This window comes from Ammospiza nelsoni, chromosome 22, assembly GCF_027579445.1.
Source record: "Ammospiza nelsoni isolate bAmmNel1 chromosome 22, bAmmNel1.pri, whole genome shotgun sequence".
Lineage (NCBI taxonomy): Eukaryota > Metazoa > Chordata > Aves > Passeriformes > Passerellidae > Ammospiza > Ammospiza nelsoni.
In genome coordinates, this window is record NC_080654.1 from 1148678 (window position 1) to 1174533 (window position 25856).

The 25856-nt window shown below is 47.1% G+C and overlaps 5 protein-coding genes across 11 annotated transcripts in view; 4 read left to right on the forward strand and 1 right to left on the reverse strand.

Moving 5' to 3' along the window:
- KIF1B (kinesin family member 1B) overlaps positions 1-7686 on the forward strand; it is a 78141-nt gene extending 70455 nt beyond the window's left edge. For 5 of the 6 annotated variants that reach the window (XM_059487541.1, XM_059487544.1, XM_059487545.1 and 2 more), the window contains 5 exons: positions 743-892; positions 1227-1419; positions 2004-2122; positions 2823-6443; positions 6746-7686. In XM_059487541.1, coding sequence (XP_059343524.1) covers positions 743-892; positions 1227-1419; positions 2004-2122; positions 2823-2865 — 505 coding nt within the window. In that variant the 3' untranslated portion in view covers positions 2866-6443; positions 6746-7686. Of the gene's footprint in view, positions 1-742; positions 893-1226; positions 1420-2003; positions 2123-2822; positions 6444-6565; positions 6627-6745 lie in introns of all 6 variants that reach the window. The other variant, XM_059487542.1, reaches the window with a different exon arrangement.
- Positions 7687-8439: 753 nt separating this feature from the next.
- Positions 8440-17392, forward strand: PGD (phosphogluconate dehydrogenase). The gene is made up of 13 exons (XM_059487548.1): positions 8440-8592; positions 8906-8981; positions 9406-9585; positions 9722-9787; positions 10823-10941; positions 11946-12015; positions 12376-12510; positions 12814-13003; positions 14825-14955; positions 15425-15558; positions 15884-15983; positions 16851-16973; positions 17079-17392. The coding sequence occupies exons 1-13, from the start codon at positions 8585-8587 to the stop codon at positions 17196-17198; spliced, it is 1452 nt and encodes a 483-aa protein (XP_059343531.1). The 5' UTR covers positions 8440-8584; the 3' UTR covers positions 17199-17392.
- Positions 17393-18390: 998 nt separating this feature from the next.
- CENPS (centromere protein S) lies at positions 18391-20467 on the forward strand. Its single transcript, XM_059487552.1, has 5 exons — positions 18391-18457; positions 18547-18670; positions 19016-19049; positions 19237-19303; positions 20070-20467. The coding sequence occupies exons 1-5, from the start codon at positions 18416-18418 to the stop codon at positions 20223-20225; spliced, it is 423 nt and encodes a 140-aa protein (XP_059343535.1). The 5' UTR covers positions 18391-18415; the 3' UTR covers positions 20226-20467.
- Positions 20330-25511, reverse strand: DFFA (DNA fragmentation factor subunit alpha). Of its 2 annotated transcripts, none has more exons than XM_059487551.1 (6): positions 25281-25511; positions 24799-24951; positions 24555-24685; positions 23591-23780; positions 23057-23211; positions 20330-20910 (listed from the first exon to the last, which is right to left on the reverse strand). In XM_059487551.1, the coding sequence occupies exons 1-6, from the start codon at positions 25375-25377 to the stop codon at positions 20824-20826; spliced, it is 813 nt and encodes a 270-aa protein (XP_059343534.1). In that variant the 5' UTR covers positions 25378-25511; the 3' UTR covers positions 20330-20823. The 2 variants fall into 2 exon arrangements, with proteins under 2 accessions (XP_059343534.1, XP_059343533.1); XM_059487550.1 differs by lacking the exon at positions 20330-20910 and adding an exon at positions 21534-22490.
- The window catches only part of PEX14 (peroxisomal biogenesis factor 14), a gene marked incomplete at its 5' end in the record, with an annotated part of 66128 nt that continues 65679 nt past the window's right edge, over positions 25408-25856 (forward strand). The window contains one exon of the mRNA XM_059487710.1: positions 25408-25638. Coding sequence (XP_059343693.1) covers positions 25408-25638 — 231 coding nt within the window. The remainder of the gene's footprint in view (positions 25639-25856) is intronic.

The window sequence follows — 25856 nt, forward strand, 5'->3', positions numbered from 1 at the left end:
GGAAACATCACTTTTCAGTGCTTCACACATCTCTTTGCTGTTTTCTGATTTGTTTTTCCTCTTTTCTTCTTTTTCCCTGCTTTCAGGGATATTTCTCTGTACAGCCCCCTTGCCTTACTTCTCCGGTCACTCTGCACAATTCTTTTTCATTTTGTTCTTTTGAAGTGCTGTTTATCCTGCTTGTGTTGGGGCAACAGTCAGATGCTTGTCATTCCAGTGACCAGTGCATCTACAGTGTGCAGAGTCCACAAGTTTTTTCAGAGGTCTTTTGAAAAGGTCTACTAATAACGACCCAGAATAAACCAGTTTGGCCATTAATCTGTGTTTATCTTTCTCAGCTGTATCTATACAAGATATTTTTGATGAAATTGGTAATAACTATGAAGTAAAAGACATAATTTGTACCTTCTCAGTTCAGCATCCCTGAGGGAGGAGGGCTGAGGAAGTAGAACATTTTACATCAAACAGTAGTAGGAAGTGTGTCTGTGTTGTGACTACGTTTAGCAGGAGAAAAATGGTAGAAGTAGTGGGGAAGCAACTTACTAGTGGTTATTGTAAGTTTTATTCCACAGATATCAAGGGAAAATGCTATTCAATATTGTACAAAAGGATCCCAATGTCATAAAATAAATCTGGGCTGGAGGATGGAACTTCAAGCTGGGCTGAAGATGCAGTTTAAATTCCATTGTCACATTCAGTTGCTTTGTTACGATTTACTTTTTTTTCTCTACTTTTTTTAAAGGACACCAGAAGCAAATTCTCGTGCCTCCAGTCCCTGTCATGAGGTGGAGCAGTTCCAGATAATTCCTGCAGTAGAAACTTCCTACCTTGCCAGAGCTGGAAAGAATGAGTTCCTAAACCTTGTTCCTGATATTGAGGAAATCAGACCAGGGTAAGTTTTTTATTGTTGTGTGATCGTGGCTTCCCAAGAACTCTCACAGGGGCTTTCTGAGATTCTGAGGTTCTGTGCCCCATTTGAAGAGGGTAATTTAACAGGTGACAGCAGAGCTGCAGAGTCCTCTGTGATGGATAGAGGAAGACTGTCAGACTTTTGCATAGATGTTGAAAACACCATTCAGCTTGTTTTAGAAGAACTTTTTCAGAATACTGTTGCAGACAAAACAGGACCAGTTATTAAGGACCAAGTGTCTTACACAGTGTTTTGCAGTTAATAGGAATACTCAGGGGAAAATCTTTCTGTATTGACGTGGGTTTATTTTTTCCAGCTCTGTGGTGTCAAAGAAAGGATACCTCCACTTCAAGGAGCCACTCTCCAGCTCCTGGGCCAAGCACTTTGTGGTGGTTCGCCGTCCCTATGTTTTTATTTACAACAGTGACAAAGATCCTGTAGAAAGAGGAATCATAAACTTATCCACAGCTCAGGTGGAATACAGTGAGGATCAACAGGCAATGGTGAAGGTCAGTGTGAGAGCTGTTGTTTATTTATCCATAAAGCAAGGACATTACAAGTAGCAGTGCATCTGTACCATCAGGTGTGTCATCTCTGTTCTGAGGAAAATTAATCTGAGTTGTGGAGACACTGAGGATCCTGCCCACAAAGTTCCCAGTTAGTTCAGGGTTTCTGATGGTTTTGGACACAGTTGTACAGAGAGTGACCCTGACTGCTGCCACACATCAGATTAGCTTTTAGGAGGATGTGTTGGTACCACCACCCTGCATGTTGGGTTTTTGCAGCTTCCTTTGTATGGGTTTTGGGCTTGTGTATTTTGTTTGTTTAAAAACAAAACCCCACAAAACATCGCATACAAGCACCCTGCAAGGAATCAAGTGAACTCTACTGGTCCATCTCTTAAAGCCCACACTCAGCAGTTAAGACTCTGTTTTGTAGAAGGGAATGAGTAATAATACCCTGGCAATCACCAGTGAGACATGAACGAAGGGGGGATGTGACGGAGCAGATTCTCTCAGAGGGGAAATGTGCATCGGCCTCTGTGCTTGCAGACTTTGTGTTTACATCGTTTAAATTGTCCTTGATGTTGCAGACCCCCAACACGTTTGGAGTGTGCACAAAGCACCGTGGAGTCCTGCTGCAGGCCATCAATGACAAGGACATGAATGACTGGTTGTACGCCTTCAATCCTCTCCTGGCTGGCACCATTCGGTGAGAGGCAGCTGGGGCTGCACAGGGCTGTGCTCACACCAGCAGGCAATGCCTGGTCACAGATTTTAGCTTTGCTCTCAGGAATTTGACGAGATGTGGGAACTGGAGGAGGGAGGAGAGTAGGTAGAAAAACGCCCAGAGCAATCAGAAAACAAACCAGCCCTGTGTTTCAGGAACTGCAGGGGCTGTTGTTTTGGCTTGTGACGTTCTGAACAGCCATGTCCAGTTTGAACATGTGTGGGATGCTACATTTGGAGACCACAAGATGGTTTCCTTGTATTGCCATTTTACAAATTTTTAAAGTTTCTTACTTCCTCTGTGCTTGACTGCCTTTTTAGGTTCTTGATTATGAGCTAAAGCAGAAATTATGTTCCCTTTTATAACTTCTCTGGCAGCCTTTCCATTATCACAGACAGCCCCTGCTTGCTGGACACATCTTACTCCACTATATCAAAAAACTCCAAAATCTAAAAAACGAAGCTGTTGCCACACAGCAGTGAAGCCCTTAAATGATCCCTCCTCCCATTAAAGAAGTGGAACAGAGAATTATTTTTCCTTACATTTTACTTTCTTAACATATGGAGTAAACTAGGGCTGTACCAAAGAATTAAAAAAAAAAAAGATAGATAAACTTTGGGGAGGGAGGAAAAATGAGCTTTCATAATTCACCAACTGCTTTTTCCCCTTTTTTTTGGTGCAGGTCAAAGCTGGCTCGAAGACGCACGGGCCAGATGAAGTACTGAGTCCATGTAATGTTCTCATCTGTTCTCACCTTCCCCTAGATAGTGTTACCTCTCATTTTCTCTTTGTGATTCTTGACAGTTTCTCTTGTATGTAATCCTGTGGCTTAACATCCCCCACCTTCCCCACTCCTTCAGCACATTTTCTAGGTATTCTAACCCTACCTTGTTTCTTTTCACCTGTACCTGAATTGTACTAGTAGCATGTGGCCAAACAAAAAGAGAAAGAAAAAAAAAATCAAAAAAATCGAGTGATTATGCACGACTCTGAAAAGAAAAAAAAAATTTCCTATAACAATTGTTTATCCATTTCAACTGACCTTTTGGTGTCTGTCCCACTGTCCACTGTCTGTCTAGACTGCTACAGGGTTTTCATTCAATTTGTGACTTGGCAGTGGTCATTGGTTCCCTCAGGGCAAAGTTCCAATGCCAGGGAAAGATAAATTGTTTAATGGAGACATTACCCAGCCAGGAACTGCAATAGCTCCTCAGGCTTTCTGGATCCAGCCTCGAAGTTAAACTCTGTTGAAAGCTGATATTGGACAAATCTATCTGGACAGACTGGATTTGGGACTTTGTTTCTGAGTTTCCAAGGCCCAGCAGGCTAAGGCACGAGCTAGGAAAAGTTAGGGAACAAACCAGGAGGGGCTGGCTACAACAATCTGCTTGAAACTCTTGCTGTGGGGGTTGCAGGTGAACAGTGCTTGGGTTTAACTCTTTCCCAGAAGAGTTTCCATCAGCACACACTCCTCAGCCTCTGAACTGTGCTGATATGAGGGGAAATAGACCACAGACTGAAATATGAGATAAAATCCCCAAAATTTCAGCTGCTCAAGCCATGTACTGGACAGATGGGGAGTGTTAAATAGAAATGAAAGTTCCTGGTCCCTGGGTCACCATGGAGGGCAGATCCCCTCTCCTGTTCCTGACTGTTGCAGGAACAGTTCTCACCTCTCTGGGAAAGGGGTAGGACTCCCATGGCTGTGTCAGGGCTGTTCCCAAGGGCCTGTTTGTGCATCCCTAACCTGTAATGCTCCTGTGTCACCCCACCTGTCCATGGGAGCACCCAGGGTCTGTGCAACACTTCCTAGGCAGTGTTCACACCTGCAGTGTTCTCAGGGAGCCACAGGACACTCTCAGTTCCTTTGGAAATAACTGCTGAGTGTCTCCTAATTTCCCTGCTGCAATTTTCATCAGCTAAACCCCACTGTATTCAGAGTTAACCCCTCTGGGGAACAGAGCAAGTGGATTCTGCTCCTGGTCAGTGGCATGTCATAATTGGCTCCTTGGGCATCAGCTGGGTGGTGTCAGTTCTTGGCCTGCAGTGTAAGTTCTTGTGGCCAAAGCTTTGCTCCTCGCCCCAAGAAAGAAGAGCAGAATGAATTTCCTTTTGGGGAAGTGAGCTCCCCTCTCTCAGTCAAGTGTTGGGGATGCTGTGTGCTCTCTCCTGCTGTGTTACCCTTCCTTGCTGCACGCAGGGCACTGCTGGGGCTGGCTGTGGTCCTGGGCAGTGTGAAGGGATTTCATCAGGGCAGGGGTCAGAGGGTTTGTCTCTCTTGCAGGAGGCGCAGCAGGCGCAGTGCAGCCCAGGAGGCTCGGTGGGGTTCAGGCCACGCGTGTGGGACTGGGATGTGCTGAGGAAGGCTTTGCTGCGTGGGGCCTCATGTCCAGGGCAGCTCAGGGCACACTGGGAGCTGCTGGCAGCCTGGGAGGCAGAGCAGCGGGGACATGGAGCTCACACTTGCTGCCTTTACATATCTCCAGGTAGTTCTCAAGCTAACTCATGCTCATGCTGTCTCTGTGGTCCTCAGATTTATTTCAGAACTGGAAGCCAGAGTGAGGGAGCATCCTGGGGACCCAGGAACATGATAGGGATAGGGTTTTGGTTTTGGTTTTTTTTTCCCTTTTGTTTTTGTCTTGTTTAACTGTGTGTGACTCTTAATACAGTGATGATATTCCTTTGTTATGCAATGATGATAAAGCACTTCCAGTGTGTGGATAAAACTGCTTGTCCTGCAGGAGGGCTCCTCACACTGCAGCTAAGCTGATCTCAAGAATTAGGTTAATTCTAAGCATTAAGTTATTGCTGCCATCACCACTGTTTATAATGACAGTGAACCTGTTTGAGGAGGCAGAGTGATTGAGGTGGGGGTAGGTTGTGACACACTGAGAGCATTTTAACTTTTATCTGTTTCTTTTTTTTAACTAGAAGAAAACTAGTTTTCTAAGTCTTTGCTTTGGATAAGCCAGAGAATGAACCATGTGGTTATAGGCATTGCACAAAATCATGATAAAGGGGTCTTCATTTAAAAGCAGGAAGAGACAGATGCTTATCTCACAGAGAGCTTGAAGTGTTACAGTTGTTGCATAAATGTCACTCTTCTGTCTTAAAACTCCAAGCAAATTCTGGTGACTTGAGGTCTGAGTGGATAATGGATCATCAGAAGACCAAAAGTCTGGTTTTAAGCATCAGCACCTCTTAAAGCTGCATAATCTGTAACAAACTAGGTCCTTGTGTGGAGTTCAAATGGGCATTACTGTTCTCAGGTCTGACATAGGGGCAGACAAAGTTTTTCTGCAATTACTGAGGCCTGCTTTGAGACATTTGGGTTTTCCTACTTAAAACTGGACTGAAACCAGTCCAAGTTTTCTTTAAAGAGATAACAAACCAAACAAATAAAGTGAATTTCCATTCACTTCAAAGCTTAGCCCAACATGTTGGAAATTTCTTTTTGGAAGCAGAATGAGGAAGGTAAAATATGCTCCGTTGCCTTCTCCTGACACTCCAAAGCCCATTGTTGGTTTCCTGCTGTGTGTGTGGAGTCCCAGGGTCAGACAGCTCTGGGGACTCGGCCTCTGCTGCTGTGGGCCTGCCAGCCCGTGAGGACACGCACCAGCGGGGGATCGGTGGGCATTGCCTGGGAGGAACGGGTATCAAACTGTGCTGCATTTGGGTTTTTATGTTCCTCACCAAAAGGAAGGAGAAAACTGTCCTTTTTATCTTTTGAAAATTATGTTGGATCTTCGTGGGTATTGTAAAATTAAGCTAAACCTCCTATACTGTGTTTTAGAAATGCACTTTAAGTAGCTTTTTAAAGAAGATTCCTGTATTCTGGGAATACAGAAGAGAAGGGAGCACTATTTCCAGACAGTATGATTTCCAGACTGCCAAGAAAAGGTTTTTTGTGTCAATGTCTAACAGTCCTTATTACTGATTAGCATGGTATTTCAAAGCAAAGACTTTACTTTTTGCTGCTTGTTATCTAATTTACAGGGATTTAATTTTATGTAATGTATTGTATATTTATACATCTGTAATTAATTGCACATTAGATAAGAAAGAGGATTAGCTTCGGTCTAACACCCACTGGTACTAAACAGCCTGTGCACGTGGATCTGCCTGTACCCTGCACGCCGAGCTGCTGCAGCTGGTGCTGTGCTGGGTGTTGTGCTGGGGGTGAGCTGTGGCTGCTCTGCAGGAGGAAGGGGAGCTGGTGCTGTGCTGGGTGTTGTGCTGGGGGTGAGCTGTGGCTGCTCTGCAGGAGCAGGGTCCTGCTGTGCTCGGGAGGGCTGTGCTGGGGGTGAGCTGTGGCTGCTCTGCAGGAGCAGGGTCCTGCTGTGCTCGGGAGGGCTGTGCTGGGGGTGAGCTGTGGCTGCTCTGCAGGAGCAGGGTCCTGCTGTGCTCGGGAGGGCTGTGCTGGAGGTGAGTTGTGGCTGCTCTGGAGGAGCAGGGTCCTGCTGTGCTCGGGAGGGCTGTGCTGGAGGTGAGTTGTGGCTGCTCTGGAGGAGCAGGGTCCTGCTGTGCTGGGTGTTGTGCTGGGGGTGAGCTGTGGCTGCTCTGCAGGAGCAGGGTCCTGCTGTGCTCGGGAGGGCTGTGCTGGAGGTGAGTTGTGGCTGCTCTGGAGGAGCAGGGTCCTGCTGTGCTCGGGAGGGCTGTGCTGTCTGGCCCTGCACGTTGCATCTCCGTGGTAGTCACCAACCCAGTCTGTGCTCTGGCTGCGGTGTCTGTAGCAGGATGTATTAACTTCGTGCTTCCTTGTTTCAAAACATCGGCTCTTCAAGAGCAGGACTGACTTTTGTTCAGAAGGCCATTTATGTGTTCAATGTATTTGAAATCAAAACTAGTCCAACACTAACCAGATGATTGTGTCCAATGTCATTGGGAACAGGATTGAAATTGCTGGGATCAGCTGTGTATTCAGAAAACTGGCGTGGAGCTCCTAAGTCTTCAATTCTTAACGTTGCCAAGTGAATGGGCTGCCCCTGAGCAGTGCTGAATTTACCTCCTGCTTGCCTGGAAACCAGGGCCTGGAAGCAGAGGGAGTCTGGAATGGTCAGCACTTCCCAGGGTCAGGTCTGAATTTTCCACTTTGCTTGTTCACATTTCATGTGTGGTTGGTTGTGGCTCCCGGATTTGGACATCAGACGTGCTGTTCACAGAATACATCCCCTGGAATTGCGGTCCCCATGTCCCTGTAACCTCTGTACACAAGGTATACAAGGTAAATGCTGTATAAGTGGCCTTCTTGAACAAATCTCTTTGCAAACTGATTTCATCCCAGCGAAGGAGTGTATCAGCAACACTGTACATTAATTTCAGGTTTTCATTTTCTTATTTTATTTTGTAAATATATCCGATATTTGGAGCTTGAGTATACAAAATGTAAATATAGTTCATGTATTTGTACTAATTCTGATCCATTTGCTGTATAGCCTTAGGTGTGCAATGCAGATATCTAACTGTGTATGGTAACCTTGCACCACTGAATTGTTAGTGAACGAGGTGAAACAATAAAGGTACAACCAGTGCATTAGCAGACAGAATGTGTGCTCCTGTCATTATGATTTAATTACTTGTATCTTATGTCGATTACTTGTTTTTAAAACCTGTGCTGAAGAAGCTGATGGATGCTTTAATGAAGTTTGTCTCGACTGCTCTTGAAGAAGGGGTTCCCAAAATGAACCAAAAACTTGATGGGCCAGATTGTTGCGGGTCATCTTGTTTAGGAAATAACTTACGCAGAATTTAATAGAAACTATGGTCTCAAGGTGTGTGTGTGTCCGATACATCGGAGCGAAGGTGGGGCAGCTTTGTCCTCCTGGGATCGCCTCGGTGCTGAAGGAAGGACAGGTCTGTCAAGTTTGGCCTGGCCGCACAAAGACAAACGGGTAGCGGTGATCGCTGAGGAGCTCACTGCCGCCTGGGACAATGTTCAGCGCCAGAATCGAAGCCAGTTAATAATAATTACTAATGACAAACTGCGCGGTTCCCGGCGGGATCAGGGGTGCGTGTCGCTGGGAACAGAGGCACAGCCGACGGCACGGGGCAGCTGCGCGGCTCCTCCGCGAGCGGGCGCGGCTCCCGGGAGCTCTCGGGGCTCTCGGGGCTCCCCGGGGCTCGCAGGCGGCGGGGAAGCGTCAGAGCCCGGCGGGGACAGCGCGGGGACAGGGCAGAGCGGGGACAGCACAGAACGCGGCCCCGCCCGCACCCGCGCCGCTGCCGCTTTAAGGGGGCGTGGCCTCGAGACATCGGGCCATGGGCGGGGGGCGGAGTCTCGCCAAGAGCCAATGGGCGCGCGCGGCCCCGCCCGCGGCTGAGGAGAGGAAGCGGCGCGCGCCGCAGGCCGGGCCCGCAGAGCCCCGAGAGGAGCGGAGGGAGCGGAGAGCCCCGGGAGGAACGGAGAGGAGCGGAGAGGAACGGAGAGCCCCGAACGCCGCCGCCATGGCCGAGTGAGAGCGGGCGGGGCGGGGGCGGGAGCGGGCCCGGCGTGGCCGCGGTGTCGGGCGGCTGCGGCCGGCTCGGGAGGCCCCGGTGCGCTGTTTGCGCGGGGGCTCTGCCCGGTGGCTCCGCACGGCCTCGGTCCGTGATCGCTGCAGTAACAGCTGAGAGAATGAACTCAGATCCCCGCGGTCGTTCGGAGGGGCTGGGCTGGGCTGGGCTGCCCTGGCAGCTGGCATGGCCAGAACAGCCGGGCAGGGATGGATGCTGCTGCTGGATCACTGCTGGTGACCTCCCTGGCATTTTTGTTCTTTCACGTTCCAGAGCTGACATTGCTTTGATTGGACTGGCCGTGATGGGTCAGAACCTGATTTTGAACATGAATGACCACGGCTTCGTGGTAAGTGAGGAAACAAATTGTTTAGGAAGGCAGACTAGTAGCACTTGGGATTGGAGCTGAGCATTTTGTGGGTGCTTTCCCCTGCAATTGTGATGATCTAATGGGTGTATTTCCTCCTTTTAGTTATACCCTGCCTGGCCTTTGTCCTGTTTCCAGAGAAGAGCAGCGGTGCATGCCTGTACTCAGCTGGCACCTGATATGTTAATTATGCATGACTTTTCCCTGAAGTTGGCCTTGGCCTTGCCATTAACCACAGGTTCCCGAGGCACTTGCAAAGACATGCTCAGGTTCATCCCTGCCCTGTGCCTGGCACGGAGGGAAGTGGGAGAGCGCAGGATGTTGAACCTTGCTTGTATAATTTGTAGCCCGAGCTGAAGTTACTGTTCCATTGGCAGCTTTATTAACGTGTTTCCTTGCCCCCCAGGTCTGTGCTTTTAACAGGACAGTTTCCAAGGTGGATGATTTCCTGGCTAACGAGGCCAAGGGAACCAAGGTGATCGGTGCTCACAGCCTGGAGGAGATGGTCTCCACGCTGAAGAAGCCCCGTCGCATTATCTTGCTGGTGAAGGCTGGAAGTGCAGTGGATGACTTCATCAATAAGTTGGTGAGGCAGACATTCATCCTACCTGAGACTTCTTGCTGTCTTTTGGAGCAGTTTCCTCTGGAAGTTCTCAGTTATTCATCATTAGTGAGGTTTTGAATGTATGGGGGAAACCTAAATGCTGATTTCTGTTTGACAGGTGCCATTGCTGGAGACTGGAGACATCATAATTGATGGTGGGAATTCTGAGTATAGAGATACCACGGTAAGCCTGGTTCCTGCCTAACGTGAATGAATAAAATACACGCAACTTTTCCACTTCTGATCATCAGAACAGTCGCTCAATAATATGCTGTCAGCCCTGTGCTCTGGAAAAGCCAAACTGATTTCTGCAAAATTAAATCATGCAGCCTATTAAAAAGCAATTAAGGACTGTGCTATAAGAATGTTTTTATAGAAGTTACCCAGACAACATGAAAATATTTTTTAACATGTTTTAAAAGTGAAGGCCTTTAGAAAATTTTATTTTACAATCTTAGGGAGTTTTCAGGGAGATTTATAAGTCTAAGGATATTTATAGATTTGTTGCTATTTCCTAATCCTTGCGATTGCAGGACAATCCAGTAGGACAGAACTGCTGGTTTGGCTGTTTGGGTAGTGGAAGCAGCAGAGTAATTATCTGCTTGTGGACAGGCTGTAACTGTAGAAGTTACAGAAGCTACATTCGCCTCTCTGGGGTGTTCATGTGAAAATACTGCATTCAGACTGGTGTTTCTGAATCTTAGAAGAGGTGCTCGTGTTTGTCTTCCTGCTCTGACATCCTGATCTTGGATAAGTGAGCTGGCCATGCCAGGGTGAGAGGCTCAGTGAGGGTCAGTCCTGTCAGCTGTCCTGGGGTATCTCTGGCTCTCTTTGGCCCTTAGAGTTTTCTGTGCTTGCACCTTCACTGCAGTGAACTCAGCAACTCCACCTTGGGCCTAATCTGCCTCCTCCACATCTTCACACAGAGCATGTGTCACCTCACACCCAATTGCAGGCCTCTTCTGCCCTCAGTGCTGCTCATGTCTGTCTGGTGCTTATAAGAACTTGTTTTTTCACCATGTCACTTTTGCAAGGATCCAAAGCAACAGGAAGTTTCCTAATGCTCACTTTGGTGTATGAAAAAGCTTTCTTAAGGTTAGCTTCTAGCACATCCAAAGCAGAACTGAAAACCTCATTTTACATCTCAATTGCTAGCCTCTGTGTGTCAGGCTATGGCATGAAATGAAATTAAATAGTGCTGCTGTGCTCTTTGTTCCAGAGGCGTTGTAAGGAGCTCCAGGCAAAGGGCATCTTGTTTGTGGGCAGTGGAGTTAGTGGTGGGGAGGAGGGTGCCAGATACGGACCTTCCCTCATGCCAGGAGGAGCCAAGGAAGCCTGGTAAGCATGAACTGCTGTGTTCTCTTGTTCAGAATGGTTTGCAGCAATTCACACTGTGCACTGAGGGAGGGAAGGAGGAGGGTGTGGGTGTGGAGAGAACAAGATATGTTGCCATCTCACTTCCTCAAGGCTCCAGATTTCTCAACCTGGCAGGGGTCATGGGGCAGTGCTCAGCCTTCATGTAAGGCGGAACAAAGGCAGGCTTTTCTTCCAGGAATCCACAGGCAAAAGTAGGAACTACAGACATCTGAAGGGAGAAGGGAATTTTGCTTACATTTTAAACAAGTACTTTTTCTTATTTTTTTCTTTTGAGGCTGTACACACTTGAGAAGCTGCTAACCATGAATCAGGCAGCAGCACATGGCCCTGTAGTGACACATTATAAAAGGAGCTTCAGTATGTTTGTGCTACTGTTGAATGCATCAGTTTATTTGCAAGTTTCTGCATGCTGCTGTGCTGTTTTGTACTCATGCCTCAGTAAAGGACTGCACATCAATGCTCGTATTTATCCCTGGTTGCCTATTCTCTGTATAGATATGGAAAGAAAAGGTGTGTCCAGGCTTTAAGTGAGCTTTAGTATCTCTTGAGTCCCTGTCCATTTGCATTAGTGTTTCATACCTGTATCAGCCTGTTCAAATTGGATGGCACAAAGCCATCAACAACAGGAAGCTTCTGCCCAGTCATCTTTTGCCTTGGTAGCTAAGTTGGCACAGTTTCTGTGTTCAAATGGAGAGGATATTTGGGCTCCTTGAAGTGCATTACACTTGTCTGTACAGTGTTGGAAGCATGACTTGAATGTTCCAATGTCTTGCAAACTTTAGTTGGGAAGAACAGATTTCATTGACATGGCTGTGTGGATGGGTTCTCACCCTGCCCAGTGCCCTCAGCCCAGGCTGCCTTTTGGCAGGTTACAGAAGGCATCATACCAGTAGATTTTATTTGTTTTCTCTTGTGGTGTTTGTGTCCCCTGCCTGGCTGCTAAGGTGTATTCTTTCTCCCCACAGGCCCCACATCAAGACCATATTTCAAAGCATTGCTGCTAAAGTGGGATCTGGGGAACCTTGTTGTGACTGGGTAAATAGTCATTTGATACTGACCCTAACTTGGGGTTAGAGCCATGCTTAGCCAGTTTGCTTGCTGAAGGTCAGGGATGTTTGTCCATCCACAATAAACACAGCACCCTCAGTGGCTGATTTTCTGGCTGTGTTCATCTCCAATCTGCCATCTCTGGTAACTCATACTGTGCAATGGAAAGACAAAGTTTTGTGGCTGGGTCATGTGCTGGGGGAGCTAAATGGACCTGTGAGCCACTGGTTTCTGTCAGCACTGTCTTTGATTCCTTCCTTTAGGCAGAAGGAAGCCATGGGCAGGTATTAAACACTGGAAGTGATGACAGTGCCGTTGCTGAGGGGGTTTCTGGATGTTTCTGAACAGGTGGGAGAGGAAGGAGCTGGACATTTCGTGAAGATGGTGCACAATGGGATTGAGTATGGAGACATGCAGCTGATCTGTGAGGCCTATCACCTGATGAAAGATGTGCTGGGCATGGAGCATGATGAGATGGCAAAGGTGATTTGTGGTTTTTAATGTCTTTCCTTTTTTTGTGCCATGGTGTCTGTGATAGGAGAGAGCACAGACATCTGAATGCTTACAAAAGTTGTCTAAACCTCTTCCCATGCTACAGTTGATTTCTCTCCAGGAAGCACCTTCACATATAGAGATGTGAACTACCTTGCCTGAAAAGAGCTAATGAAACACTGAGCATTATAATCAAGCAGGCAAAATATATACATTAATAAATTAAAAGATATAGTAGAGACATAGCAAATTGTGGTGTGTATGAATATGTATATACTTGTTCTCCTTTTTCAGGTGTTTCAGGAATGGAATAAGACAGAGTTGGACTCTTTCCTGATTGAAATCACAGCCAATATTCTCAAATTCAAAGACAGTGATGGCAAATACCTCCTCCCAAAGATCAGGGACAGTGCAGGGCAGAAAGGCACGGGGAAGTGGACGGCCATTTCTGCCCTGGAATACGGAGTCCCGGTCACCCTCATCGGTAACTGGTGCTTTCATCTTTCCCACCTCCATGTACCACATCTCAGCAATGACAGGGAAATACAGTCTGAGCCGTGAGCCCACAGCAGGGCTGGGCTGCCAGGAGAGGCTCTTGTAGGTGTAGCTGTTCCAGCTTTTCTGCCCTGACAGCTCCTGGGTTTTTTGCTGGGCTTGTTTTTACCCCGTTCCTTCAGTCCTGCTGTCACCTGTGTCCCTGGTGTCTGCAGTGCTGTCAGGACTCAGTGATGTTCAGGGGAACATTGAGTGTTGTGCTCAGTGTTGTGATGCACAGGAGCTGGAGCACATCTGCAACACGTCTAGAGTGCCCTAATACCACAGGTCCAGAGCAAGCTTCCCGCTGAGTAAATGAGATGAGTCAAAAGCAATCTTTGCTCTCAGATTTGCTTTCATTTTCATGCTTTCTCTACCTCTTTTCCTTTTGCATTGGCTGGTCAAGTCCTGAAGAAAAATTACATTCAGTAGCTAAAAGAAAGTAACTGCAGTGTAGCTGTCAAAGAAACATGGCTGCATTCCAGCAGCAAAACAAGTTCTCTAAATGGTTTTAATGTTCTACCATAGTCCTTCAGTCCTAGGCTTGAAACAGTGTTTCCTGCTTGTACTGGTAATTTTCTCCTCTTTGGGGTGCTTGCAGAGATCAAGGGTGGAGCAGACACTCCCTGATGAGTGCTCTGCAGTGCCAGGAGCGTTGTTAGGTAATGCCTGATAGGGAAGTGTGTGCCACAGTCCTTGTGCAAACGTGGCTGCTCGCAGGGCAGTCGCTGTGTGGTTTTACTGCATGAGCATGACTTGCAAACTTCTGCTTGTAAAAGCAGAGTCATGCTACTCCTGCTTTTTCCTGGTGTTCCTACCGTGCTGCTCCTCCCTTCTGGAGAAGGAAGTTTTTGCAGAAATGGAAATTAGCAGGTTCTGATTTAGGTGTAATATGTCCTCCTGCTGTAGGGAGGATGCAGAGTCTTGTGAAAACATTACTCACTCTTCTTTTTAAATTGCTGTTGATTCTGCAGTGTGGGTTTTTTTGGTGTTTTTTTTTTTAATATCATAACTCAAAGGGTGGAACAAAATGACAATAATGAAGACTTGCTTTTCTTTCTATCAGACCCTGAAAAGCAAACTTTTTTCTCCCTCATTTTACAATACTGTCTTCAATAGCAAACAAGAACAGCTTAAACTGGCTTGATTAGGAACTGACTGAGCCAGCCTGACAGATGATATTTAGCAACCTGTTTAGTGACATTAGAAAACATTCTTACGGACTTCTGACTAGTGCTAGGGGCCTACCAGATTTATGAATCTTATGTCATCCTGTAAGTTAACCTGCTGTTTTATTTTTGATTTTAATTGCCCTTATTTTGCGTATGTGCATTTTAAAGCACATCCAGTTATGTATGCTGACATTTAAGGAACAGCTTTTTATCTTAAAAGCATGATAGAGTACTTGGTGAAGTCTTCAGCCTCACTGTTCCCTAGATTGCAGTGCAACACTGTCTCTGATAGATAGGAGAAGATTTTAAAGTAAATTCTTAAAATTGCGAGCTGGTAAATGTTCCTGAGATAAATTTTCATGTGGATGACTTGTGGCTTTTTTCATTATCATTTGAAAGCTGTATCAGTCAGGACTTACCCACTGGTTGTACTGAGAGGTAGTGTTGCTGTTGGAATAATTCATTTGTGCAGCAGTTATTTATGTTATTGCTTGTGTACGTGGCTCATCACCCAGTGACACTCTGGTACTCGGGTGTCTCAGACACGGACAGGGGTGCCCGGGTTTCTGATGATCTCCCCTTGCCTGCCATCCCCAAAGGTGAAGCTGTGTTTGCACGGTGCCTGTCGTCCCTCAAGGTGGAGAGAGTGCAGGCCAGCAAGCTGCTGGGAGGGCCCAAAGGGACTCAGTTCAGTGGGAACAAGGAGGCCTTCCTGGAGGACATCCGCAAGGTGAGTCCTGGTGCGCGTTTGGGGTGCTGTGAGCCCTGGGGAGCAGCTCTTGTGTTCGGATCTCATGAGAACTGGTTCCTGCTGTCAGCACTGTGCACTGTCTCACAAAGCACAATGAGACCCATTGCTAACCAAAGGAAGGTTAGGAAGGATCCAGAAGGAATTTAAGCCACGGTGGGCAGAGACAACTGTGTGGGGCACAGAGCTCATAATTCATGCACAGGAGCTTGTCCACCCCTCAACACTCCTGCCTTGCCTCGGTATTGCTCTCTTGATCTCTCTCTCTTGAAACCAAACTTTCCAACAGGAAGGGATAGTTTGTTTCTCAAATAACTGCGATGTTGCTGCTGTAGTCATCCCTGTTGAGATGTGGGCTGAACACAGTGCATATCCCATGAAGTTAGTTTGTTGTTCAACTTTGTGAGACTTCTCTTGGAATGTGAATTTGATTTTTTTTTTTTCTTTTTAGGCCCTGTATGCTTCCAAGATTATCTCATATGCTCAAGGCTTCATGCTGCTGAGACAAGCAGCCAAGGAATTTGGCTGGACACTGAATTATGGTGGTATTGCACTGATGTGGAGGGGAGGCTGCATCATCAGGAGGTAATTGAGATGAGGAGGTAACCTGGCTGCTGAGGGGAGAGAGAAGAGCAGGCAGTTTAGTTTGTGAGGTGCTTGGCTGACAAGCCTAGATATTTCCTTGGAAAATCCATGGAGTTACTCTGCTGCTAAGATTCTGAGAGGCTGTAGACAACACCAAGGGTTACTAGATGAACCCACTGTTCTGGTGGCTGAACTGCTGAAAATGTTTTATCTTTGCCATGTTTGCAATCTTAGTCTGGCTGAGTCAAGTTTTAGCACTGTAAGTTTTGAATTCTGAGCCTTTGTTGGAAGCTGTGACATTTATTCCTGGTTAACTTTTGCCTAGTGTGTTCCTGGGAAAAATCAAAGATGCTTTTGATCGAAACCCTGAGCTCCAGAATTTGCTGTTGGATGATTTCTTTAAGAAAGCTGTAGAAAACTGTCAGGTAAGTTCCAAAACGATAATTTACAGCCAGGACTGTCATGGTTTTTCTCTTTGAAACTGACCAAGCTATGATTGGAAACTGAAGGTTCCCTTTTACTGGTGCAGAAAAGCCTTAGGCAGAAATCCAGCAATTCAGAAGGACCATAATGTGAGGAAAAAAGGCCTGGCCTGTGTGAACATTCTCTGCACTGCCCTGTGTCTTGTGCCTGCTGTGCAGTTGGATTTCAGCTGAGCTCTGTTCCAGTGCCATTGTTTGCAGTAGCCCCAGAACAACAGTTCCAGATGCACCCATTCTTTAGGCCTGTGTCTCTGAACACTGTCCCGATTTGGATGGAATTAAAACCACATTATCTGGCCAAAAAAGAAGTCTGATCATTAGTAGTTCTTGTAACTGAATCTGAATATTGCATGCAAATTCCTAGACCAGATGAACAGTTGAACTGAGGATTATCCACATCTGTCTGAAGTGTCAGTGCTGTCCTCTTGGGCCCTTGGGCGAGCTTTGTTCTGTGCTTGGTGAGAGGTCCTGGAACATTCCCCTTAGAACATCCCCACTGAGTCTGTGCTTTTGAGATGCTCTGACCATGTTTATGTGAAAGAACATCATCCTTGCTTGAGGCTGTGGTTTGTCTGCATGTCTCAACTGTTCTCATCCCGCTGTTAACTCTGTCTTACTTGCCATTATTATAGATCAACCTCGTTTATGTAAAATCGGGAATCTGCTGCTGTATTTGCTCAGACTTGGTTGTTAGATTTCACAGACTGAAATAGCACACACAGTTGTACTGGAGCAGTTCATGTGCCTGCATGTCCCCCTGAGCCAGCATCAAACTCATCAGTTTCCTTTCCCCCCTTTCCCCTCTGCCAGGAGTCGTGGCGCCGTGTGATCAGTACTGGCGTGCAGATTGGAATCCCCATGCCCTGCTTCACTACAGCACTTTCTTTTTATGATGGATACAGGCACGAGATATTGCCAGCTAACCTGATTCAGGTAGGCACTGAAATCTATTCCTCATTAGGTAACAGTAGGTGCAACTTCCAGGACTCATGATACTGACATTTGTGTGTCTGGTTTGTCTGTGTGTTCTCATTCCAGGCTCAGCGTGATTACTTTGGTGCACATACATATGAATTATTATCAAAGCCAGGGGTATTTATCCACACTAACTGGACAGGCCATGGTGGAAATGTGTCCTCTTCTGCTTACAATGTCTAATGGAAATCCTTCCACTTGGAGCCCAGATACTGTAGATCTCCAACACTTCTTCTAGAATATCACTTTTTACTGTACTCCACTAGAACATGTGTTTGGACACTTTTGTAATAACTTGGGGGTGTGTTTCATACCTATATGTATATCTCTCTATATGTATCATATAAGAAAACTAAATAAATTTAGTTATAAATGTATTGAGGTGTTTTCTTTCCACTGGTGCTGGCCAAAACTATGTAAAATGCTTTTGTGCAGTCTTTAATAGAATTTATAGTCATGTTGGGTTTATAATATTGTAGTGCATGAATTCCTAGGGGTCAAGACAGAGATGACTGCAATTCAGGAATTGCTGAGATGGAGAGTGGCAGACAGCACAGGAACTTACACAAGGTTCCAGGCAGGTAAAGGCCTTTCTCCTGTTCCATGGTTTATTCCTAACAGGCAGTAGCTTGGCTCTTACAGATTTAATTCCTGGGCATTCAGCTGCCCAGTCTGTCACACTGAGCTCTGTGTGCTTTTGGTGGAAGGAGAAATGAAACTCATACTCCTGTCACCATTCTCCCTCCAACTGTTGGTCTCAGTTTTGAGCTCTGGCATAAACATTTTGCATTGCTGTGTGCTTGCACTTTCTGCCCCAAATCTCCCTGATTCTTTGCCTCTTATTCCACTGGGACAATTAAAAATACCCACAGCAACATGCTAAGTTGGCTCTATTTTATATCCTCTCCCTGCAATGCTACTGCCAGTCATCTTCAGGACATCTGACAATTCACCTGGGTGTCTGAACCTTTTTATTTTTCAAAACCTGTTAAATGTTGTGTTGTGCACACTGATTTTTACATTAATGTTTGACCATATATATTTCTACTAAGACAGCTACTTAGTCACTAGTTGAATCTCTGTATGAGGTAAAATATAACTTCCAACTGAAGGTACCTTTTCTGCAGCTCACGCAGTACGACGGGAGTTCTGTGGAACAAACGCGGGCGACAGCGACGCTGCCTCGCGGGGCGGCCGCGCGTCCCCTCACGGGGCCCGGGGGCGGGCCCGACATGGCGGCGGCCCCGCCCCGCGCGCCGGGAGATCGTGAGGGCGGCGATGGCGGCGGCCCCGCCCCGCCCCGCGCGCCGGGGGCGGGAGATCGTGAGGGCGGCGATGGCGGTGGCCCCGCCCCGCGCGCAGGGCGGGAAGCGCCGGGGCGGGAGATCGTGAGGGCAGCGATGGCGGCGGCCGGCGGCGAGCAGCAGCAGATGCTCACACAGGTACCGAGCGGCACACGGGGCCGAGGCCGTGAGCGTGGTGCGGGGCGAGGCCGGTGTGTCACTGCCTGCCCCCGCCTTGGTCCCCGCAGAGGCTGAAGGCGGCGGTTCACTACACGGTCGGGTGCCTGTGCCAGGAGGTGGAGGAGGACAAGGACGTGCAGTTCAGCAAGCAGAGCATCGCAGCCATCTCGGAGATCACCTTCCGGCAGTGCGGTACAGCTGGGTTACCTCGACTTGCCTTGTGTTACCCGGGTTACTGCAGCGTTCCGTGTCCGTTCAGGAGCCAGCGCTGGAGGCACGGGCCTTCAAAACCAATAGCATCCAACTCGGTGTCACCGGGGCATTCTCTTGTATTATTTCTTATTTTAAGTACAAGAAATACTAGTTCGACTTTTCAAACCCGAAAAAAGCATTTAGATGTATTGTGTGGCTACCTGCTTGTGTACGAGTGCTGCCTAACAGCCAGCTCTGGTCACTTCTCATAACTGACTTGGATAATTTGTGTATCTCTGCCCACTCAGTGTTTTAAAATATATGACATCTTTGTGTTTTCTCTAGAAATCTTCGCAAAGGACCTTGAAATGTTTGCAAGGTATGCACTGATTGTTACAAAGGCTTTCCTTTTTTTGTGTTATCTTTAAAGCGCATCTTATAATTCAAGCTTTAAAAGGGCTTTTTAAATAGTGTGTTAAGTTATGAAATAGAAATTCCCTTTACTTTTTGATCTTGGCCTCTTATGTTGGCAAAAATGTTAAGGAGTGTTTTTTGATGTTATGCAGGCATGCAAAACGAACCACGGTCACTACAGAAGATGTGAAGCTTTTGGCTAGAAGAAGCAATTCTTTGGTGAGATGCACTGTATTTGTCTTCCAACATTCTTAAAGCAGTTAATTCCTAAAATGAACTTAATTCCTTGATTTTCCTTAATTCATTTGAATGAAGGTTATACATGGTGAAGCAACTGTTGCATAAGCAATTTCACTGTCTTCTGAGGTAGATAGGCACAATCCAGTGATTTTTAAATTTTCATCTTGCTTTGCTTCACTGTGCCTCACTGTGGTGAGATGTAACACAGCTCTGATTGCAGTTCAAGAGCAGTGCTCTCGTTGCACCAGGGCTGCTGAAGTTCCAAGTTCAGATGTGCAATAAGCAGACACAGTGTTGTGAATCACTTTGCTTTCTCCTGATGTTGTGTTTCTTTGTTGTAGCCTAAGGTCAGGAATAGCTTGACTCTGCCTCAAGGTGCTGAGTCTCCCAACATCAATACAGGGATCACAGAATCACTGTGTTCCCTCCTGTGCTGATCTACATGATGTTCCATGGATAAAACTCACTAATCTGTTAAGATATGCCTATACATTGATCCATGAAAAATGCTTCCAATACTAATTTTACTTTTATGTGAGGAGATTTTTTTTCCTTCCATATAGTATTTGAAATACACAACATGAATTTGCCTGAGAAGGCAAAGCAAATGTTTTTGGAGTCTCTCATTTTTCTTTTAATAATAATAATTTTTCCTGTAAATTTCTCTTCAGAATTTCTTACTGATGTCTTGTGAGTAAATGAAGTTCCTCAGTAGAGGACTGATTGTTTAGCTTATTGTTCCCAGCTAAAATATATCACTCAAAAGAGTGAAGAGCTTGCATCAAGTAACATGGAGCAGAAGGAGAAGAAGAAAAAGAAGTCCAGTGCAGCTAAGGGAGAGAGAACTCCTGGGGAACAAGAAGCAGCTGTCACTGAAAATGAAGATTCCAACATGGCATGATTTGTCTTTCCAGTAACGTTTCAGGTCATTTTCTCTTACTGTCCTAGAGAAACCAGAGTTAGCCTATTTATCTTGCAGGTTAGCTTCAGTAATGAATCTTCAGCTTTAGTGGATGCAATTGGACTTTTATTGTTCCAAAAATGAAAAGTCTGTCAGAATTCAGTAAGCTTACAGCCAAAGTGCCTTAATTGCTCACAAAAGGTATCTTTTCTTAAAATACTTTAAATAAAGATTTTGGAATAGATCATTCTCACTGAGCCATAACTCAGTATGTGCAATACCCTTCATTCTGCTACTTTCTCTAGTAAAAAATTCTCTTCTTTGACTTTTTCCTTGCTTCCAGTATTGCTATTTTTGCTCAGACATTTTGAGTATTTTGTTTTTACTAAGCCACCTCTCTCTCATTGTCTTGGCAGTTAAAGGTGTTTTGTGTCGTTTCCCAGCTGTGGCACTGCAGGGGTGCAGTTGTCACTGTCAGAAATTCCCATTTTCAGGTGGCACCGTGGCTGCAGAACGCTGCAGGCAGGGATCCCACTGCCCTCTGCTGGGCTGGCACTGCCTTACCCAGTGCAAATGAGCTTACAAAGAATGAAAATAATTACTCAAAGGAAGAGGATTTCCAGGGGTAGCACAGCCATCCATGTGATTGCAGAAAGACTGGACGTAAAAAGCTTGCAGTAAATACCTGTGCAAAACACCAGGAAACCTTTTTACCTGCCATGGCCTATAATATTACAATCTAAATATGGTCAGAAGCAAAACAGACAAAAAGATGCCTGCAAGCTTCTCCCCTAAGTCCAGTCAATTCCCATCTGGGTTGCTTCACCTGAAGGTAGCCTGAGTAGTTTTGTTTAATTACTAAACTGTTTAGAATATTTATTAGTTGCACTGTCTAACTCTGATTGTGCCAAATTTAAGCTGGACTGTTGCATGCAACAGGTTCACCTGAATGCCTGCTGTAGGAATACTCACCCTGGGCCATTTAAGGCTGTGGAGGATCAGAGGATTTAGCATGCTGCTACAAAATACATCTGTACCTACTAAAACTTCCTCAGAAGTTTCATCTCACTTGTCAGATGTTTTTCATATACATCTGCTGTTCTCACACAAGAAGAGCAGATTGTGCCAGGTGAGGGTTCATGGCAGTCACCATGATGGACACACATTTTGTCTAAACACTTTGTATAAGTTAAAGACTGTACTTCTCTGTTCAATTTCTTCATCCTCTTTCCTTAAGGTAATACTGAATTTATCAGCCCATTCTTTTAATTATAGCAGCTGGTAGAAATACCAAAACTAGTCCAACAGTAAGGTAAAAAGGTTTTATTTATGTTAGAAAAAAAGACTTTTAACAAATTTTAAAATAAGCCAGTTAATATAAAAGCATCATGATGCTACACTAATGATTAGGAGAATAACACAGCAGGCCAAATGCAAGTCTTCTGTCACTCACCCTTACAAAGCAATTATTTCTACCTTTGCTGTGTTTTACATGATAGTTCTTAGACAGCATCCAAAAGGCAGGAGTTCCTTACAGAAAAAGCACTGAAGTTGAAGGACTTTGAATTTACTCTAACTGATTAAATCAGCATGAGAATTCAAGTTCCTAGATCCCAGGCTGGAGCCTAAAGCCAGGCAGCAGCTGGGTATCCCCTCTGCCCTGATCACTGACTGTGCCTCAAAGTGTCTTCCAGAGATCCTCCATCCTTTTTACACTGCAAATGGTGGGAGAACAAAGTAAGCAAACTGCCTGGGGCTTCAGGAGCTGTATCCACCATTATCAGATGGAAGCTGCTGGCTACCAACCAGGTATTGAAAGCTGAACACTTGCATGCTGTGCTTAGCAATACCATTGTTCTAGCATTCTGCAAAAAGTCAAAATCCCTTTGCTTACACAATTCAAATCACCAGAGGAGTTTAAGCCTCAGGACAATGTCCAGATTTTAGTTGTTCTATAGCCAGCCCACAGTATGACCAGCAAACTATGGTTCCAGGATGTGTCTTTGCTTGTACTGATTCTAATGCAAAAGCAAAACCCAAACTGCAAACAGCAATGCAGTCTTATTTCCTGCGTTTTGCACTGGGCCAGTCCCCCCAGGGCAGCGTTTTCTTGCCCTTGGACGTGCTCCTTAGAGAGAGCAGGGTCTGCACTTGCTGGAGGCGCCTGGAGAGCTCCTGGTCACAGGCTGACTGCAGAGCTCCAGCTTTCTGCTTGTCCCATCCCAGAGCCGAGGCCAGGGCTGCTGCGTCTGCCTTCAACACCAGCTGGAGCAAGACAGATTGTTAGCAGCCTTTTCTACTGACTCCCTGGCCCCTAGCCCTCTGCTGAATTAGCAGCAGCAGGAACTGCACACGTTCCCAGCTCTCATCACCTATCCCGTGGGCTAGTGGATTTCCAGTAATTTGCCAACACTCAATGCTTGAGGCTCCGTTCAGGTGTGCAAAGGAAGAGAAAGCAGTTACTTACTTTCTACAGCAGGGAAAAGTAAGAGTAGCAAGTTCACAGCTGGAAAGAATACCTTCCTCAATGGTTACAGTTTATCTAGACTTTCCAATCTATATTTAGAGTTTTTTCCAAAGTAAGGAGGTTTTTATTTTGATTTGGGATGGATAAAAGAAACATACCTGCATGCATAAGCCTATAAAAAACCCCAAAGAACCTTGCTGGTAAGACAGCTGACTGATTTGTCAGAGACCAAACCCAAAATTATTTTGTGGCTTTTCAGAGGACAGAGCAGAGTGTGTGGACCATTGTCTGTTATAGAGGAGCTCCAGCCTCTCTTTTGGAGGGAGAGCTTTGCCAGGATATGGTTTGTGTCATTCTCACCCACCTCTAGATCCTGACTGTCCAAGCAGAGCTCTGGAGCAGGTTTTTCTTTCAGAGCAGTGAGGACCTGGTCGCTGAGTGCTGTTGTGGCTGCAGTGTCTGTGCTGCTGGTACCTGTGTCAACCACATCCATCTCCTTCCTCGCTGCAGCCTCAGGTTCTGAAAAGGAGAGACTCCTTTTCAGTACAGCTCCTGACGAGCACAGGACAGGAAAAGTGGCCTGGACTGCTTTGATGGAGATTAATAAATATACATCCAATCTTGGTGCATCCTGGAACTTAAGAAATCCATAATTTTTAATTTTTTTAAGGAGGACTCCAGGATCTAAGCTTTTCTCCAAGTATTCTGCTTTCAGGCTTTGTGAGAAATGTGACACAGCAGCAAGAGGGCTCTCTGGTCAGAGAATTCTTACACTATGTACACTACAACTGCTCTTGTATCAACCCCATTTAACAGCAGCTGATCAAATTTTATTTATTCCACTCTGCCAGGAGTTGGAGTTGGAAACCTCCTTCTCTAGCACACAGATGCTCCCTACCTGCAACTTTGCTTAAGATGCTGTCTTCAGTTTTCAAGGCCTCCAGGTAGAGTTCCAGGAGCTGCCTTGACTGACGCTCCTCCTCTCGCCTGTCCAGCACCTGCTGCAGGGTGTCCTGCAGCACCTGCACTTTGGTTTCACTCTGGGCAAGCTCTTCTGCCAGCTCTGAGCGTGGCACATCAATAAGCACCTTAAAACATGGAGAGGGCTCCTGAGTAACTCATTTCATGGCACTCACTGCAGTACAAACAGAACACACAAACCCTCCTGAAACCAAGCGTGTTCCACAAGGTTTTTGGTCACAGCAAGGCCCCTGAGTTCTGAGAGGCTGTAGTGGCACTACACCAGGCAGCATTTTTTACTAAAAGCCAAAAGGCACCCAGGAAAGTGTGGAATCATGTGCAATTTTAGCAGAAAGCTTGAAAACTAATGGCAAAGCACAACTTCTTCACAGTGCATGGAAATATTCAAAGGAAAGGCAGCAGCCTGGCACCTGGGAAGCTGCACACTGGGGAGAACAAGAGGGGGCAGTTACTGCCGTGCCTCACCACAGACAAGGTGTTAAGCACTCAGAAACTTGAATCAATCAGCTCTGGAGAGTGACAGCAGTTCTCCAAAGCCCTCTGGAGCAGACAGACCTGGCCATGTTACACAGGGGTGCTGGTTTTGCATGGGAGGCACCACCACAATATGTCTGGCTATAAGGAATGAGCTGATCTCAGCTGCCATTTGGCCAAATCTCAACTTCTTGCCAGAACTGGAATTGTTCTGTGATAGTTGGGGATTAAGAGCATCTTTGGACACTTGAATGTTTCCCTTCAAGGAGAAGTTTGACTCTGGCACCAAGAGCCAAAAGCAGCATCTGAATTAAGCCTGAGCTCTTGTTTATGGAGTCTCTTCTCTACTGAGATAGATGGGTGATGGGCAGATGCAAGGACAGGGCATGGGGGTTTCCCCACTGTACCTGCAGGTCCTCTTCAGACATCAGGATGATGTTGGACAGGTCATCCTTCAGCTGCCTGGCCAGCTGCTTCCACTTCTCGGCAGCACTGTCCACCTCATCCACAGACTCCGAGAGCCAGGATGTTCCACTGTCTGACACAAGAGCCACCAGTTTCATGGGTCATTCCTCATCACCTGGCCCTGCCTACTGTCACTAGGTGTGTTCCAAACACCTCCCCTTCCATGCTTCCTCACTCACAGCATACCTAAGCTTTTGCTGGACCATTTCTCGTCCTTGGCCAGTGCCACAAACTTGGTGTTAGGTGGCAAGCACAAGAAGTAATCTTCGTCATCCACAATGGTCCCATCTTCTGCCAGTACCAAGGTGATGGGTTTGTCAATGGCCAGAACACCACAAGCTGCAGAACAGAAAAAAATACTTAACAGAACGATAAAAGTGACATAGCACTGCCTGTTTATTACCCCCAGCACAAAGGACAGGCAACTCTCAGTGTCTGAGGCTGGAGACCAGGACCTGTCTCCTCACAGTGCCGCACATCAGCCGGGTCCCATAGCGGGGGTCTCAGCGGCTCCCACAGGGGGTTCCACCGGGTCTCAAAGGGTCCCAGAGTGGGTCCCACCGGGTCTCACAGGGGGTTGCATCAGATCCCACAGCGGATCTCACAGCGGGTCTCACAGGGGGTCCCACAGCGGGTCCCACAGAGGGTCCCAGCGGGTCCCCCCTCACCTTTGTCGCGCAGCTCCCGCAGGCAGGACGCGGCCACGCCGTGCTGCTCCGGCCCGTCCCGCCGCCGCACCACGCACTGCTTCAGCCGCGCCGCCATCAGCTGCCGCTCGGCAGTGCCCCGAGGGCTCTTCCAGGCGGGGAAGGCGCTGCTGCGGCGGGATCGGCCCGGTTCGGTTCGGTTCAGGCCGGGCTCTCACGGCACCGGCGGCGCCCCGCGGGACGCATCGCTGCGCCGGCGATCGACTCGGCGTGCCTGCGGCGCGGCGCGGCGGCGGGGGCGGCGCATCGGGCGGCCGGGGATGTATTAGCCGCGCCTGGGAAGATGGCGGCCGCGGAGCGAGCGGAGCAGCCGGGGCAGGTGAGGCGGCCGGGCCGGGCCGGGCCGGGGCTCCGGGACCCGCCCGCACCGCGGGCTCGGGGCTGCAGCCGGGCCCCGCGCCCTGGGCGAGCAGGGGCTGTGCGGGGCCGGCTGAAGGGTGTGCAGGCCGGGCCCGGGGCACAGGCGTGCTGGCATTGAGGGTTTGTGTATGAAACTCGTCAAGCACTCGGATAGGAGGAGAATAAATCCAAACACGG